The sequence below is a fragment of the Aedes albopictus genome, chromosome 2 (genome assembly GCF_035046485.1).
Source record: "Aedes albopictus strain Foshan chromosome 2, AalbF5, whole genome shotgun sequence".
Lineage (NCBI taxonomy): Eukaryota > Metazoa > Arthropoda > Insecta > Diptera > Culicidae > Aedes > Aedes albopictus.
In genome coordinates this window covers 101,734,039-101,753,291 of record NC_085137.1, presented here as the reverse complement: position 1 = coordinate 101,753,291, position 19,253 = coordinate 101,734,039, and the positions used below count along the sequence as shown (strand labels likewise).

The following is a 19,253-nucleotide window of genomic DNA, read 5'->3' as shown; positions in this document are numbered from 1 at the left end:
AAAATTCTTACAATACAATAAGCAACTTTTCTGAAGACACTATTTCTATGTAGTCCGGATCTTGGTACATATCCCGGGTAGAAGTCAAGTACTGACGATCAAAGCGTGCTATTGGTTTGATTGATATAAGAGGTAAAAGTACTGAAAGTTAGAGCAAAAAAATGTTCCTAGGACGTCTGACCAATAGCAAAATTTGATATTTGAAGATGCTCTCAAAAGAGCTAAATTTGTTATGATAATGTTGGTCGAGCAGTAAATTTAGCTATTATTTCCAGTACTTTCACCTCTTACATCAAACAAACAAATATCACTTTTTGATCTCCATATCAGAATATGCTTTTATTGAGTTCTTTTTCTTCTGCTCGGGATGTGATCAAATACTTATTACTTACATGCTCACTGGTGCCACCTATGTATGAAGTTCTGAATTGGACGGTTCACAAGTCCACAAGTCCGCAAGTCCTACCGACTTTTCTGAAGACACCGATCTGCTAATGACCCGAGCAGAGGAGAATAGCAAGTTAAAAAAACTACGAAATCACATATCCTGTTTTTATATCTTGTTTTGTTATTATTAAATTATCAAGGCGTAGCTTTTCCATAACAAATTTTGTTAGACAATCTCCTTTTGTTATAATCAAGCTATTGATATACATTAACTAAATTACATTTAAACAACATGTTTTGTTGAAGTACAAGTTTAGTTATTGTTGTACTATTGATCAACTTATCAGCAATAGCACAACAGTGACAAGTTTTGAAATCACAGCAACAATTCGACAATTATGAACTGTCCCTTTGTGTTGTTCCATTTTTGTGTTCAGTTGAAAAGGAAATTCCTGAACGACTCCTTTTAAGAATTCCTTAAATAATTTGCGGATAAGCACTTGGAAATTCTGGAGGAACTTTTCGATAAATCCCTGGGAAGTCTTCAAGAGAACTACTGGCGCAATTTTCTTCTTGTACCGACTTTTCGAACCCTCTAAGCAGAATACCCTCTTCGAATGAGTAAAATCAGTTTCGTACCTTTTAATATGCCCTGCTTACACTCATTCGAAGCAATTTTCTTAGAAATTCCGAAGTTAATTCTTCTGAGTAATTATGAGAATTCTTGGCAGAATCTTTTGAAAAACTCCTGGAGAATCCTTCGGAAAAACTCATGGTGAAATCCTCAAACAAATTTTCAGAAAATCTTAAGATGAACTTCAGGACTAATGATCATAGGAAATTCTGAAGTAACCCTTGAAGGAATTCTATGCAGGATTCTGGAGGAATTTCTAGTGGAGTCTTTGAAAATCCATGAAAGATTCCGTCAAAGAACTCTCGGAGAAATTTCTGGAAGATTTTTGAAGTCATTTATGGAAAAGTTTATGACCAAATTTGCTGACAATTTTTTGGAAGAATTTTATGACAAAGTCATTTCATAAACATAACAGAAGTTTTTGACGGAATCCTTAGAGAAATAAATAGAGGAATTTTAGAAAAAAAATATTGCAAAAAATTCCTGTGAAAGTCCTGTAGGAATCATCAGAGGAAGTTCAGGAGAAATTATAGCAAAATTTTTGAAGGAATTCTTGTAGAATCTAGGAGGAATATTCGACATAATTCTTGAATTCAGGGAAAAATCGGAGGAATTAAAACAATCTTTCCAGGAAAATGGTAATAATTTCTGCAATATTTCCAATATCCCAAAAATTTTCTGCAAAACTGTTGAGCATTCTAAAAATTCTTCAGTTTCGCAGTTTTGGATACGTCATCTGATTCATAAGCAGTTTGATGGTAAGATCTCTTTAAATCTAGTGTAGTAATTGAGTTCAGTATGTCGCGTACGCCTAGAACGGAATACTTATCTGGAGAGAAGTTGTCCACTCTTTTGGGCACACAGTGCCGTCGACTAGTCTAGTAGCTGCTATGCACAATATGTACAATAAGTTCTGGAGTCTAAATGTGAATGTCTTGCAGTACAAGTTGCACCTGGCAACTCCTCAGGTGAATCAGGATCGATCAATGACGATCAATGACTCTTTTCATGGTTGTAGAAATCATATTAGTGGAAAAGGCGTAAAATATCTTTTGGAGTAAAAATACAAATATTCTGAACTACAGGCTGTGCCAGGGCAATCCGGAGCAGTTGAACAATATGTTTTAGAGTAAAATTGAAAACATCCTCTACTACACGTTCCGGATACGACTTAAACGCTCAATGGCTATTTCATTGGTTCATGGTTATAGGCAACTTATCCATGCATTATCAAAAGAAAGAGATAAAACACAACCCAGTCAACCAGTGTTCGTATAAGATGTTGCATAAGATGTTAAAGTGGAGCCGATACGCGTATATTTTACATGCGCCTAAATAGAGTCATGTACACATATGGCCTCTACTATGGCATCTTATGCTACATCTTATACGATTACTAGTTGTCTGGGAAAGTCATTTACTACAAGTTCCACCAGCTCAAATAGTCAATGGCCCTATTCATGGTATTGTTACCTTATTACCAAAAAAAAGAAGAAAGAGCTGCCGCACGATGTGTTTTTGAGTAAAAATGTGAATTTCCTCCACTACACGATCCACCAAGACACCCAGGAGCAAGGATGGGAAAAATCATTCATTTATTGCGTATCCCTCACTCACAACCACGCACAATCTGATGCGAGTGTGCTTCTCCCCCAGCCAAGCAAAATCCTTCCACATTCATTGCCCATTCTTTTTGATCGCCGAGCTCCGAGCAACACAAGCAACGACGGCCGAATGAATCGCTACTGAGTCTGTGTGCCGAAGACGAACGAACCAATATTTAACGAATGTTTGCATGCTGAGTCGGGTGCGAGAGCATTCGTTTTGGAACGTTTGGAACGTTGATTTAGCGTCGGGCGTAGGAAACATGCTTTAGTTCTGACCGCTCTAAAGACTGAGAGCCGAAAAAGTCTCCCGGTACGAACTCCCAGCAGTCGAAAGCATCCACACGGAAAGATCAATGTACACAGAGCAAGGAGGAACTTTCACGCAGCGATCGAAAAGACAAAAGATTTCATGCAAACTTGTGTGAAATTTTACGCAAATTTGTGTAACACCGGATCAGCACATTTTTTGTGCTGATCCAGTCGTAAGCAAATCTGAGTGAAAAATCCTTTGTATTTTCGCAAGTTACTCATTCGCTGTGTACTTTCGTTTAAGGGTGTATCCTAGCTGATTCATTTCACGCTCAGTTTCTCTCCTGATTCGTTTCGGTGTCGTCGGTGGCGATCCGTTCGTATTGCGTTTGTTCATGCTGCGCCGTGCTCTCACTCAGTGTTAGGTTGTTGGCGTTTTTTCTGGCCACATAACGGTTAATGTTCCATGGGTCTAAAGCATTTCCAACTCCCATCACAGTTAGAAATAAGAATAAATATAATCCTTCCTCAGACTAACATGGTTTTCGAATGTTTTAGTTTAAATTGTTCAAAATAAATTTGTATTATCGAGACAGTTTATTTACAAATAATGGTCTTAGCACTTAAATCGTATCATCAGTTTCTATATATTTTTTGTCTTCAAAATGAATTCAATTGTTATTTGAACATTCAATTATGTATACACATTACCGAATACTATCTCACTGAATAATTTACTACTTGCATAAATCTTCTTTACACTATAACCATTATGGCACCTACGATAAGGTATTTCCGCGTAGAATATTTATTCGGTTTGGTCACAATAACCTACACTCGATTTATTTGGCACTGGCATTTACATACATACATCATAGAGGCACCAAGAACCATAACGGTATTAGCTCGTTTGTCGCAATTTTCCACCCCTATGACCGATATCCAGCCCACCGGGTTCGTTTCCACGGAACTCAATCACTTCCATCCACTACATAAATCGCTAATGACGACGGCTGGCTGCGGCAGCAGCACCATCAGCAGCTAACGTATTTATCCACTTCATGAATAATTTATTGAGTACTGGTGAAAGGCTCCACCAGAGCCCCCACACATTTCGAACTCTGGTGGACACTACCTACTGGATTCATTTCCGTCCATGGTTCAACCAGAACGTAAGTCAATCGCATTAAAAGCTTTTCGACTAGCACTGGCGGAAACGGAGAGCTGGGTAAGATGCGCAATTTAATAATAACGTCAACAATAATTAACGATAAGCGGTATGGGCTCGGCAATAGTAAACGAAACGATATGCGAAAATTCAGTTTTTTCGACGATAAAGCGAAACTATTTTTTTATTCGTTTTATAAGTTTACATTGTTTTCTTTTTGTTAATAAATAGTTGTTGATCGTTTCATGAATAATTAATTTGATTTACTAAAGCAGCGCCTCTTATCCCACCTTCCCCTTCGTGATAGCTCAGAGCCCTAAACCGACAAACAAATCCCCGCTGATCTCCATTGCATTCAAATCAGATCCACCAAAAACTGCCAAACATCAGCGCGGATCTGAACCGTGGTGGATTCGGTTCATCAAACATAGCTCTCCTGACGGTTGTTGTCCAGTATAATGATGCCCCCGTTGGGGTGCCGTTCGATAGTTAATCTCGTTACGAACGGATTTGCGGTCGTCGTCGCCGTCGTCATTTGCGTAGGCACCACCGAGATGGAAAGCGGAGCAGTTCCTCTCGAAACCGTGACCGCTGCTGCCCCACCGGAACCAGAACCGGAACCGCTCAGGCTCTCATTCAGGCGCCGATTCAGCTGGGAAATGTCCCGAAAGTGCTCGTTCCGATCGTCCAGGGTGCGCTCGATTCGGGAGAAAATCGGCACAATCGTCGACTCGAGCAGTTCGTCGTGGGCCCCGATGGCACCGCTCGCGACCAGCCGCGACAGGACGTGCAGGATGTTTTTGATTGTCTTGCGCTGGGCTTCGGTCTCCACGCGGCTTTCCATCCGTTCGAAGAACTTTTGATTGAACGCACCGGTGAGGAAGTTGATCAGCGGCCGGCCGGCCAAATGGTGGTGCGACTTTTTGTTCGAGGACATGTTGTACAGCATCGACGTGATTTGCTCCTGGGGGAATAGATTTTGGGAGAGAGAAAGAAAAAATAAATTGATGAGGTATAAATATTTAATGAAGTAGGAGAAAGCTGGAGGGTGAAACAACAGGCACATGGAACCTATAGCTTTTTGGCTTCTAATTGGAATATAGAGAGAGAGACCACCTACCACAACTTCGTTTGATATAATAATGACCTTTGAAAGATTCTTACGCTTGTAATGCTTTTCTTTTTTTTTTTTTAATTAAAGCCACGGTATACCAAGATAAATTTTATAGCATAGGTTTGCTTATTATTACGCATAATACAGACAGAGCCGTAGAGTAATCGCATGGCGCCCTTGGTAAGCACTCAGTTAAGTGGTCCCCAACAATTGGCCAATATTTATTTAAAAAAATATTTTTTTTAATTTAAAATAAAAGGTTATTGTATTTTTCAGATTTTTTTCTTAGAAAATTTTACATTTTTTTTCAAGAAATTCTTTGGAAATTTTATTGAGGCTTTTCAACAAATTTTCTTAAGTTTTTACTAAAAGCTATAAAAAAATTGAAATGAGATTTTTCAAAATTTCCCAAGAATGTCAACCATTTAATAGTTTTTATACTCCCGATCAAAAGTTTGTGGTCACCTCCTCAAAAACATGTCATTTTTGAGGCCCATATCTTCGCCAGTTAGCGTCCGATTTCAAAACCCTAGTTCTCATTCAAAAGATAATAAATTAAGAAAAACTTGGAACATAGTTAAGGTGAAATTTTTACACAAATATTTATATGTTTTCTAAAAAAACTAAACTTGCGGCAGTGTCGGTGGAAATTGGTCGACCTAATTTGAAAATGAGAGCGGTAATATACCCTAATTTCTAATAGCTTTCAACTGCTTCTTCACTGAATTTTGCTAAGAAAATCTAGAAAAAGAATTATTAAGTAAATTAACTCTTTATGTCATCGACCAAAAGTTTGGCTCCTTACTTATTCCTCCAAAGATTCATTAAAGAAATATTTTAATAGCACTACAAAGCATTACTCTATCGATTCAAAAAAGAATAATTTCCACAAAAAAACATCATAGCGAAATTCTGCAGAGGAATTTCAAGAAATATTTTTCCAGCAACTCCATTGAATTAGCTGTCATACAAAAGTAGGTATTACATATATCAGGTTTTTTCAGTTTCTTTCATAATTACTACAAGTTTTTGAAGAGCGTATAAAATGAAAAATAGTAAAGTAAGTATTAATATTTCCCGTTTTTTTCATTCGCGTTTCGCCATGTTCCTCATGACTAATTTTTATTTGATCCCTCAATGAAGGACTTTTAAATTTCACGTAATTGTTCTCATTGAAATAATGAAAGTTTACACTCTGTTCCTGCCTCAATTTCTCTAGGGATTTTTTTCTGGATATACAACAAAAATTTGGAAATATTGCCAAGAGTTAGATAAGCAATTAGGCTTGAAAAAAATAACCATGAAGCCGATAGAAAGCCATTCAGAGACTCTGTGAAGAAGAATTATTTTGATTATTAAAAGTTTTTGGAATACTTTTCAAGTGTTACTTAGGACGTGTTACTTAGCAGCAATAACATCCTCATGAAAGCATAAAAAGCTGCTCATTAAAAAACAAACTTTTAATCTTATTCTTTTCTGGGTTTTTCTTAACCCTAGTAGGATGTTGGGGTCAATATGATCCAGACAGGCACGCTGAACGTGCACTACGCCATCGGGGTGCAAAAATCCTAATATCTTAGGAGGGCTGAACTGAGTTACGATTCCGAAGAACTTCCTCGAGATTCAGGAATTTTAGAAAATTGTTCAACGTTTTTTTTTTTCAAAATTTCGCTTTTCCCCACCTGTTTTAACTTTCCTTGGACAATTATAATAATATTGTTGATTTCTTTGGAAATTCATTCAGGATTGCCTTCAGTCCTTGGAAGTTTAATTGTGATTCCTTCTGTTATTATTCTTCCGAAAACTGCTTTGGCAAGTTGTTGATAAATATTGTCGGCCAAAAGAAATGGATTTTTATTCGGGAATTTCTTTGGGTATTCCATTGACTATTACATCAGGAACTTTTTCAGCGATACCTTTGTGAATTTCTCTGGAAATTCCTCAGGCCATTAACTTCAAAATTCCTCAGAGAGTTACTTTAGGGATTCTTTCCACAATTCCTTATGTATATTTTCTTAAACGGGCATTCCTTTGGAAATTTCTTAGACAATTCCTTTGGAAATTCAGATTCAATGGGGCTAGTTTACCAGGGGGGACGATACAAGTTTTCACAACCCAAAAAAGTTGGAATATCTACTGACATAGCTTTTGCGGTTTGTTTGTATTTATGTTCGTCTGTTTTTTTTATATATTTCTTAAAATGATTTACAGAGTAGAACTCGAATTCTCGAAAAACTGCTTAAAAAATTCCTTTTTATAATGCCGAATTAACTTTCAGAATAATTGCCTCATCAGTTTCGTATATTCTTAAAGAAATTGAGAAAGATTTTTATAGCAATTAACAAATTCCCTTCTTGGAAAGTATTTTCAAAGAATAAGCTAAAAAAAGTATTTTCCAAAGAACTTTATTTTAGAAATCACTAAGATTTTTTAGAGAAATTTCCAAATGAATTGCCGAAAAATTTCCAAAGGTTAACCGAAGAAGTCTCTGAAAACATGTGACTGATAACAAATTTCAATACACGCAATACAGATCAAATCTAGGATCAAATTGAGATCACTAGCCTCTGCCCAGCAACTCCTATTCCTACCTCCGCGTGGTACCGGCCGGGCTGCGAGCAACCTTAGGGAAGAACGAATTACCAACCCCGGTGGGAATTTTGGAAGTATTCTTACAGGGAAGGAATGCTTCTGCAAACCTGAGCGTCTGTTCTCCAGGAAGAGCGGCTCACAACAGCGTCTGAATCCCATGGTAAGGGCAGTTGATCTACGTTCGAGTGCCAAGGAAGAACGCTAAGCTCAACTGTGCACTATGGTCCTCCGGAAAGTAGGGGGTTGGTGTCAGCCGTAAAAAAAATTAACGAAAAATCGGCAACAGAATAATACGAACCGAGACCAACGGCAACGATCCCAGAGAACAAAAAGGGCTTGCGATTGGAAACTGGGTACGTGGAACTGCTGATCTCTCAACTTCATTGGGAGCACCCGCATACTCGCCGATCTACTGAAGGACCGCGGGTTCGGCATCGTAGCGCTGCAGGAGGTCTGTTGGACGAGATCCATGTTGCGAACGTTTAGAGGTAATCATACTATCTACCAGAATTGCGGCAACACACGTGAGCTGGTAACAGCTTTCATCGTGATGGGTGACATGCCGAGGCGCGTGATCGGTTGGTGGCCGCTCGACGAAAGAATGTTTAGGTTGAGGGCCAAGGGCCAATTCCTCAACTTCAGCATAAAAACGTGCTCAGCCTGTCGGTGCCTGATGATGACACGGACGCATTTTACGCGCAGCTCAAACGCGAGTATAACCGCTACCCAAGCCACGACGTGAAAATCATCATAGGAGATCTAAATGCTCAGGTAGGCCCGGAGGAGGAATTCAGATCGACGATTGGAAAGTTCAGCGCTGAACGAAAACGGCTTACGGATCATTAATTTCGTTGCCTCCAAAAACATGGCCATACGTGGTACCTTTTTTCCAAAACAACCCCTCTTACCGACTCCGACAACTGATGCTGCTTGAGTTGATGGTCAAACTGCGCTCAAAACTTCCGTCATCAATAATGTACGGTACCGGCGACTGCCACGGTACAACCTTGAGCGACAGCTTACTTACCTTACCGATCAGGCTAAGGCCGGGGTGGCCTCTGCTGTACAAAGTAGCCGTCTCCATTCCACTCGGTTCATGGCTGTTTGTCTCCAGTTCCGCACTCTGCGTAGGGTCTGCAGATCGTCCTCCGCTCCACTTGGTTGACCCACCTAGCTCGCTGCGCTCCACGTCTTCTTGTACCGGTCGGATGACTCTCGAGAACCATTTTAGTCGGGTTGCTATCCGACATCCTGATGACGTGACCCGCCCACCGTAGCCTGCCGATTGGACGGTGTGGACGATGGTTGGTTCTCTCAGCAGCTGATGCAGCTCGTGGTTCATTCGCCTTCTCCAAGTCCCGTCTTCCATCTGCACTCCGCCGTAGATGGTACGCAACACCTTCCGTTCGAAAACTCCAAGGGCGCGTTGGTCCTCTGCACGTAGGGTCCATGTTTCGTGACCATAGAGGACGACCGGTCTAATTAGCGTTTTGTAGATGGTTAACTTTGTGTTACGGCGAACTTTATTCGATCGTATAGTTCTGCGGAGTCCAAAGTAAGCACGATTTCCTGCGCCTCTGAATTTCTCTGCTGGTGTCGTTGTCGGCGGTCACCAGTGAGCCCAAGTAAACGAATTCTTGAACCGCCTCGATTTCATCACCGTCGATATGAATTCGGGGTGGCGGGCACTGTGATTCCTCCCTGGAGCCCTTTGCCTTCATGTAATCATAGTTTATTTGTCTAATCAGCAGGCTATGTTTAAGCCCCAAAGATGTTACTTAATTCTAAGATTAAAAGTACAAAATTTACAGTCACATATAAAACTTACATACTAACAATGGATAGTCAATTAATACAATACACATTATAATCGAAAAAGCAGCATACGGAATTAACACTAAGTAGACCTTGAAAAAAAAAACAGACTGAATCTCCGACGAAGTATTTGACGAGACACGTTAAAATCAATCAATGAAGAAACTCTGTTGTAATTACGCTGCAGCCCATTGACACTCCCGAACATGCTGTAGTTCGCCCGGTTTAAAGGCAGCCACAGCATGTAGTTGTTGCGAAGAGCACGAGGTTGGACATTGATGTCTATTTGACCTAGGAGAGCGGGACATTCGATGCGTCCCTGCAGAATATCTGATACCAGTAAAGCCCTGGCAGTATCTCTACGGGTCGACAGCGGTTCCAAGTGGATTAGCTGACAGCGGCTTTCTTAACTTTGTAAACGATATGGATTGTTCCAAGGCAAACGTCGAAGAGCGTACCTCAAAAACCGCCGTTGAACGGACTCGATCCTTCCGACCCCATTATTGTAGAACGGGTTCCAAACAACCGAGCAGTACTCTAGTATGGATCGAGATAGGGCACAATACAAGGATTTTAGGCACTAGACGTCCGTGAACGCTTTAGCAGTTCTGAATCTGAATCCCAGTACACTCGAAGCTTTCCCGACGACATAGCTGATATGCTGTTTAAAGGAGAGCTACTCGTCCAAGACTACACCAAGGTCTTTGATATGACTAACACGTTCAATTTGGGTACCTGACAAATTATAATTGAACAGTATAGGCCGTTTTTTGTTCCAGAACGAGATCGCCGAGCACTTAGATGGGTTGACTTCCATTCGATTTAAGGTACACCATTCAGCAAATTCATCCACCTGACGTTGAAGGAAATAGCAGTCTTCAATTGAGCGAACACGAAGGTAAAGTTTAAGATCATCCGCAAAGGATAATCGCGGTCCTTCGATCACCATGTTTACATCGTTGAAATGTACTTTGTCTTCGACACATTAACGATTAATCCGATTCGCCTGGCTTCACTCTTTAGTCGGATGTACGTTTCCGCCATCATCTCAAATTTACGAGCTATAATATCAATATCACCAGCGAAACCAAGCAGCTGAACAGAGGTCGTGAAAATCGTCCCACTCGTGTTTATTCCCGCTCTCCTTATTACACCTTCTAATGCAATGTTAAACAGCAAGCACGAAAGTCCATCACCTTGCCGTAACCCTCTGCAAGATTCGAAGGGACTCGAGAGTGTCCCTGATACTGGAACTACGCACAACACTCGACCCATCGTGGCCTTGATCAATCGTATCAGTTTATCCGGGGATCCGTATTCGTGCATAACGACCTGATATCGTTTCAGCATACACGCGTTGCCAGACGCGGGCGAGCTCGATGAAGCCCCTCTAGAGGACTGCTGGAGAACAGTGAAAATAGCCATCAATGATGCAGCCGAGAGGACCATCAGGTACATGGGACGGAGTCGACGAAACGAATGGTTCGACGAGAAGTGCAGAACGATTTTACAGAAGAACGCAGCACGGACAGTAATGCTGCAGCAAGGAACCCGGCAGAGCGTGGAACTTTACAAACAAAAGCGGAAACAGCAGACCCGCCTCTTTCGGGGGAAAAGCGTTGTCTGTAAAAAGCGGAGTGCGAGGAAATGAAACTGCTGTGTCGTTTCTATGAAACAAGGAAGCTCTATGAGAAACTCAACGCATCACACAACGGCTTGGTGCCGCGAGCCGAAATATGCAGGGATAAGGATGACGGGCGGACGTGGGGTGATCCAAAGATGGAAGCAGCACTTCGACTAGGACCTGAATGGCGTGGAGGGCGTAGACACGGAAGACCACGACAACGGAGGGAACGAATACTCCAATGCAGCAGAGGACGAAAATGAGCCTACCCTCACGCTGAGGAAAGTTGAGGATGTCATTCACCAGCTCTAAACCAAAAAAGGCAGCTGGTAAGGATGGTATCGCAGCTGAACTCATCAAGATGGGCCCAGATAGGTTGGCCACCTGTCTGCAACAGTTGATAGTCAAGATCTGGGAAACCGAACAGATATGAGTGCAAGGAAGGGGTAATCTGCCCCATTCACAAGAAAGGCGACCATTTGGAATTTGAGAACTTTAGAGCGATCGCCATTTTGAATGCTGCTATCCCAGATTTTCTTCCGTCAACTAATGAGTTCGTGGAAATTTATCAAGCCAGCTTCATCGACGGTCGGTCGACAACCGACCAAATCTTCAACTTACGGCAAATCTTCCAGAAATGCCGTACCAGGACCGAACGCATTACCTGTTCATAGACTTCAAAGCGGCATACGACAGTATCAACCGCTCAGAGCTATGGAAAATCATGGACGAAAACGGGGAAGCTGACTAGACTGATTAAAGCAACGATGGACGGTGTGCAAAACTGCGTAAGGGTTTCAGGTGAATTATCCAGTTAATTCGAATCTTGCCGAGGACTGCGACAAGGTGACGGACTCTCATGCCTACTCCTGTAAGGTGTAATACGAAGAGCCGGGCTCAACAGCAGGAGTACGATATTCAGTTGAAGCAATGACGTAATATTCGTTTGACTAACATTTGTCTACGCCTCGAAAGTTTATGGAATCTATAGTGTTAAGCTTGGGACACCACATCAGGTAGTACAGAAGCAGAATTTCTTGTAATAACAGCTTTTCTTTCTTATGAAAATGTACATAAATGTGTTCACATGTTTTCACCTGTCATGAGTTTAACATGGGTTTATGAAAAACATGAGAGTACGTCCATCCAAAGGAAGTAATTTTAAATCGATTCACTCAGCATTGTAACCGTACTGCATGTATCGACATATGTGCCACCACAACTCTCGAGAACGTCTCTCGTTTATATTTCTAAATTTGATCTTCCTCACCAATCGGAAGCAGACTATTCTCTAGAGAAACACAAGTTTCGAAAGAATTGAAAATTGTACTAACACAGTATGTCACACAAGCGCTTCAGTTCCCAACCAACGAGGTAGGTATGCACTCTGTCTCGGATTCACTTTGTCGTCGATCGAAACGAGCCGCAGCCAAGTGCCCTCATTCTTTTCTCCAAAGATACACCCAGAATCACCCGAACGAAACACGTCTAGTCTGGAAATAAAATGTCGAAACAGACGACCGGGTTTGACTATTTGCATTGCTCTCTTCCGTTGTTGGCTGGATGTCCCTGGAAGGATGTTGAATCGACAAAACACACACCCAGCGTTCCCAGCCGGATCTCGACAAAATTTCTGTGCAAGTGTCGAAAGGGTGGAAATCATGTAACTACCTACACCCACGACGACGACGGAGGTGGGAGGGGAGTACCCCAGGCTGAGTGCCAGCAGCACTTGTGTAGGAGCGGGCGTCCTTCCGCTTTGATCAAATCAAACTCGCACTGGAGATGGAGGAGACATTACCAGATGGAAAATTTACTCATATTGAGTGACTTGAAATATGCAAACCAAGCAAGTAGGTAGTAGCAGAGAAGTGAAGCACCCCGAGAACGATAACGAAGGTGATGAAGCTGATGAAAAGGGTTACACTGAGTGCTTGCTTACGTACATGAATTGACAAGGTATGATACATTTTTCTGCTGGGAAATATGATATATGTTTGGAATAAAACACGTGGAAAAAATCGAGAAAAGTGTTGTTTCTGGAAGCGTGTTGTCGTTAAGTTAGAGCGTGAGATTAATGAAGTGCATTTTTTTAATATGACATGCATCACATGGTGAACTCCTTACATGAATTCTTAGGAAACCTGTATTGCTCGATGATAAATTTATTTTCTCTTCTGAAAGGCTAAAAACGATAAAAGGCTTGGAGGGTTAAGTAACATGTAAAGGGCAAACACGATGAAATTGCCACACAGAAAATATTGTATAACTGTTGATTGCGTTCGCCAAAATAGCTAATTTTTTTTACCATGAATAGTATATTATGTGTAGCTAATACCATAAAATTTTCATTAAAATCGGTTGAGTATTGGCGGAGATATCGTTGAAACAAGGAAATTGCCTCTTGAGAATCTTGTACAAACAAACATTTTGGAAAATATCACTTTTTTGCCGTTTCAACGCTGGCGCCAAAAATACTGAACCGATTTCAATGAAAATTTTTATATACGTAAAGTATGTATGAAGAAGTAGTTTGTCAAAATCATTCAATTTGATCATACCGTTAAAAAGTTATAGCCATATATGTCGCACTATGTCACAATAAGCAGATGTGGTTTTTGGTATAGTGAAATTCGAACTGCTCTTACTTTGAAAGTACTCAACAAAAATGGCTGAAATTGTCACTGTAAACATTTTAACACAACAATTTTACACTGTCAAAGTTTTATAAAAATCGGGACAGTGTTACCAGTTCTACAGTCAAAATAGTGCACGCGGAACTAAAAATGGTCAAAAAGTACCTAAAATTTACCTTGAAGCGATTTGAGCTTTGGATATTTACTAGAAAAAGTACTGAACCGATTTCGATCAAATTTTTACCACTTAATTGATACTATGTTAAGAATATCGAGTGAAATTTTCAAACGTTTTGATGAGGTAACAAAAAAGTTATAGCCTAAGTAATTTTTTGAAATGGGGGCACAAATTTTCTAAAATCTCATTTTATGATATCGACAATATATGCGCCAATACTCAACCGATTTTAATGAAAATTTTATGGTATTAGCTACACATAATATACTATTCATGGTAAAAAAATTAGCTATTTTGGCGAACGCAATCAAAAGTTATACAATATTTTCTGTGTGGCAATTTCATCGTGTTTGCCCTTTACTACAAAGTACAAACTCAGTTCGACGATTTGAGATAGATAATGTCTGTCTGTGTACAAAAAGGCCACTCCTTTGTATTGCACTTCCCATTGGTCGATTTCAACGACTTCAGTACGAATCGATCAGGAATGTTGCCGCATATGTTTGCTATTGAAGAAGGTCTGGATCAGTTGAGGCTTTCCGAAGTAATGGCAATTTTAGTGATCGGAACTACAACCGGTGCAACTAACCATATATGTATAAAACTGAACCAAACCCCGTCATGCGACACATCAAACTGCGCTAATTGTTTGTAAACTTTGGTCAGTTTGACGAATTCTGTGCGGAGTTCATCAATAGAGACTATTATAGAATGCATGATGTCGTACCAAAGTTTTAGATTGCTGGCTAAAATCCAAAACCTGGGGCTGAAAAACGGTAAGTCGATAAGCAAAGCGTCCAACATAGCTCTGGTCCTCACAAGTTCTTACGTCATGCTTCCACGGGTCAAGCGATGACAAAGACCGCCAGCTAAGAGTTGTGTGCTTAGCTGATGGTGCAGCCTGGGCATTGTTGTCCTTCTGACTTCAGCTAGATTGAGGAGGTACGACCCGAGCGTCTGTTCACCAAGGAGGTGCGGCTCAAACAGCGTCTGTTCTGGCAACCAGCGGCTGAGTAAGATACGTTGCATTATGCCCAGCTAAATCCAAGGTGGTAGCCCCATCAGCGTGGTCATCCCAGTGTTGGTTGGGACGTTAAATAGAACAGGCACGATGGTCCTCCGGCGAGACAGGAGTGTTGGCGTAGGCGCAATAAGCCATCCGTAAAAATCCCCATTTCGAATAACATAGGAGAAAATACGACTCGATTCAATCGGCAACGACCCACGCGACAAAATAAGGACTACGATTGGAAACTTGGAACATGGAATTGCAAATCATTCGGTTTCGCAGGATGTGACAGGATAATCTACGACGAACTACATCCCCGCAACTTCGACATCGTGGCGTTGCAGGAACTTTGTTGGACTGGACAGAAAGTGTGGAAAAGCGGGCATCGAGCGGCTACCTTCTACCAAAGCTGTGGCACCACCAATGAACTGGGAACAGGATTTATAGTGTTGGGCAAGATGTGACAACGTGTGATCGGGTGGCAGCCGATCAACGCAAGGATGTGCGTGCATGTTAAGAGTTAAGGGGCGTTTCTTCAACTACAGCATCATAAACGGCCACTGCCCACACGAAGGGAGACCTGATGACGAGAAAGAAGCGTTCTACAAGCAGTTAGAGCAAACATACGATGGTTGCTCGCCGCGTGACGTGAAAATCGTTGTCGGTGACATGAACGCGCAGGTAGGAAGGGAGGAAATGTACAGACCGGTAATCGGGCGAAACAGCCTGCACACCCTATTGAATGATAACGGCCAGTGATGCGTAAACTTTGCTGCCTCACGTGGTATGGTAGTCCAAAACACTTTCTTTCCCCGCAAAGGTAAGCCACTTGGAGATCACCCGTCCATCAAACAGAAAAACAAATTGATCACGTTTTGACCCATCCATAGTAAATTCTTCTCGGATATAACTAATGTCCACACATACCGCAGTGCGAATATAGATTCAGATCACTACTCAGTCGCTGTATGCACGTGCTCAAAACTTTCGACGGTTATTACCGCGCGTCGAAATCGAACGCCGCGGCTCAACATCGAGTAGTAGCGTAACGTAGAAGTGACTCAAAACTACGCGCAGCAGTTAGCAGTGGTCCTACCAACGGAAGAGCAGCTTGCACTCCGAATCACAGAAACGACTGGTACGACGGCGAATGTAAACGAAGAATGCAGCATGGGCGAGAATGCTGCAATACCGTACGAGAGCGAATGAGGCACGTTACAGACAGGCGCCGAACAGGCAGAACTCAGTCTTCTGGAGGAAGAAGCGCCAACACTAAGAACGAGATCGCGAAGCGTTGGAAGAGTTGTACCGCGCTAAGGACACACACAAGTTTTACGAGATGCTGAACCGCTCGCGCAGAGGCTTCGTGCCACAAGCCGACATGTACCGAGACAACCACTGGAATGACAATGATTGTATTGCCCTTTTCCGGCTATACCAGTCGGCTAGTATGTCTGAAATAGACGTAAAAACTTGAAGTATTTTTAGGCAAAGTACGTTTAATTGGCAAATTGAGAGATAAATTTGTGAAAAAATTACCACTTGTTTTGGTGGGATTCGAACCCACGACTCCGTTATCGCTAGTCCGGCGCTTTAACCAACTAAGCTACAGAACAAGTTACAACTCTGCAGAATAGAAAGTCAAACTGGATTCGAAGCACCACCCTAAACCGGGTCCGTCTTTCACAACTTTATCTCTCTTTCGGTTCTTAGATGCCAATCTCCCGCACTCTCGCGGCCTACGAACGACAAGTGTGCGCGTATTGTTTTTAGAATGTTGATATTGAAGCTCGACTGACACATACTTCGTCACCAACCATATGATCGGTGCAAACTCAGTATGCGTTGAGCGCTCAACGCGGACGGACGCACGGCCGTCCAACTGCGCTAGAGAGAACGCAACTCATGTATGACAATGATTTTATTGCCCTTTTCCGGCTATACCAGTCGGCTAGTATGTCTGAAATAGACGTAAAAACTAACGATAACGGAGTCGTGGGTTCGAATCCCACCAAAACAAGTGGTAATTTTTTCACAAATTTATCTCTCAATTTGCCAATTAAACGTACTTTGCCTAAAAATACTTCAAGTTTTTACGTCAACCACTGGAATCTTCTCACGAGCAGGCGTGAGATGGTCGAAAGGGAGCGACAGCATTACGATAAACATCTCAATGGCGACTTTGTAAGCACCGAAGGTGGTGTGGTAACAGATTAAGGAGCATGTGCACTGGACGAAAGAATTCCGGTCCCTGACCTGCAAGAGATTGAAGAGGAGGTTGGCCGGTTGAAAAACAACAAATCCGCTGGAGCAACTTCCAAGCGAGCTTCTTAAATACAGTGGAGAAGCACTGGTGAGAGCACTACACTGGGTCATTGCCAAGATTTGGGAGGAGGAAGTATTACCGGAGGGATGGATGGACGGTATCGTGTGTCCCATCTAAAAAAAGGCGACAAGTTGGATTGCGGGAACTACCGCGCGATCACACTACTGAGCGCTGCCAAAAGATACTCTCTCAAATTTTATGCCGCCGTCTATCACCGATTGCAAGAGAGTTCGTGGGGCAATATCAGGCTGGATTCATGAGTGAACACTCACTTTCAAAGAGTTACACTCACTTGCATTATGTCAGCTCAGAAGCGTGCAATCAAGAAACGATGTATGGACGACTTTTGCATTGTGGTTTTGTCTAAAACTTTGTCAAATAGAGTAGGGGTCGCACACGTATACCAAAGTCGCGACAGAGTTGTAAAAGCGACTCTCCACGAGGTGAGTATAATTTACATTCACCTTGTGGAGAGTTGCCTTCGCAGCTCCCTCACGACTTTGGTATGCATGTGCGACCCCTACTCTATTCGGCAAAGTTTTAGACAAAACCACAATGCAAAAGTCGTCCATACATCGTTTCTTGATTGCGCGCTTCTGAGCTGAGAAAATAGCAAGTGAGTGTAACTCTTTGCAAGTGAGTGTTCCCATCCTTGGGGTGAACGCGCAACTACGGATCAGATGCTCGTCATCCGTAAGGTGTTGCAGAAATGTCGTGAATACATGTTCATCAATTTTGAATTGGCGTATGATACAAACGATCAAGATCAGCTACATTAGATTATGCACAAATACGGATTCCCGGATAAATTGATATGATTTATCAAGGTGACGAGAGAGGGTGTAATAAGGAGAATGGGGACAAATACGAGTGGTATGATTTTCACGAAGTTCGTTCAGCTGCTTGGTTTCGCCGATGATATTGAAATTCGAGATGATGACGAAAACGTACATCCGACTAAAGAGTGAAACCAAGCGAATCGGATTAGTCATTAATGTGTCGAAGACAAAGTACTTGATGGCAAAGGGCTCCAGGGAGGAATCACCGCGCCCGCCACCCCGAATTTATGTCGACGGTGATGAAATCGAGGCGTTTGAAGAATTTGTGTACTTGGGCTCTCTGGTGAAGACCGACAACGACATCAGCAGAGAAATTCAGAGACGCATTGGGGCAGAAAATCGAGCTTACTTCGAACTCCGCAAAACTCTATACGATCGAACAAAATTCGTCGACGCACGAAGTTAAACGCCTACAAAACGCTAAATAGACCGGTAGTCCTTTATGGGTACGAAGCATGGACTTTGCATGCAGATGAACAACGCGCCCTTGGAGTTTTCGAACGGAAGGTGTTGCGTACCATCTACGGCTGAGTCCAGATGGAAAACGGAACGTAGAGAAGGCGAATAAATCACGAGCTGCATCATCTGTTCTGGATGCTCAGCAAGCTTCAATAGCATACCTAATACTGATCTGAATGCTTAGGTCTTCCACACAGTTCTTAGATTCGAAAAATGTCAAATTCAGCATTACATAACTTCGGCGAAGTTGTCTAGCAGTCCTTGACTCTCAAGTTGTGGAAAATTTTGTATGTAATTTAACCGAAAAAATGACGCTTTCCGTTTAAATAGAGGATTTTGTCGTTTAGTTTTACGACTGTGGATGCTACACCAAATAGGAATTTCTCGGCTCTGATAGTCTGAGGTTAAATAAATGTAACCGAAATGTTGGAACGTTGGAGTAAAACAGTCTTTTGCCACCAATTCAGACTGCCAGAGCTGAGCAATCCCTATCAGGTATAGGATTTTATGGATTGTGCGGAAGAAGTTCTTTTGGGGTTGCTTCTGAAGATATTGAAAGATGTTTTTGTAGTTCTTTAGGAATTAACTTAAACTGTTTCCAGAATTACCTCCAGTT

General features: G+C 41.9%; 1 protein-coding gene across 11 annotated transcripts in view; it reads right to left on the bottom strand.

The window, feature by feature from the left end:
• Positions 1-4,334: 4,334 nt before the first annotated feature.
• LOC109419739 (uncharacterized) overlaps positions 4,335-19,253 on the bottom strand; it is a 211,168-nt gene continuing 196,249 nt past the window's right edge. For all 11 annotated transcript variants that reach the window (XM_029852727.2, XM_029852729.2, XM_029852730.2 and 8 more), the window contains one exon: positions 4,335-5,009. In XM_029852727.2, coding sequence (XP_029708587.1) covers positions 4,467-5,009 — 543 coding nt within the window. In that variant the 3' untranslated portion in view covers positions 4,335-4,466. The remainder of the gene's footprint in view (positions 5,010-19,253) is intronic.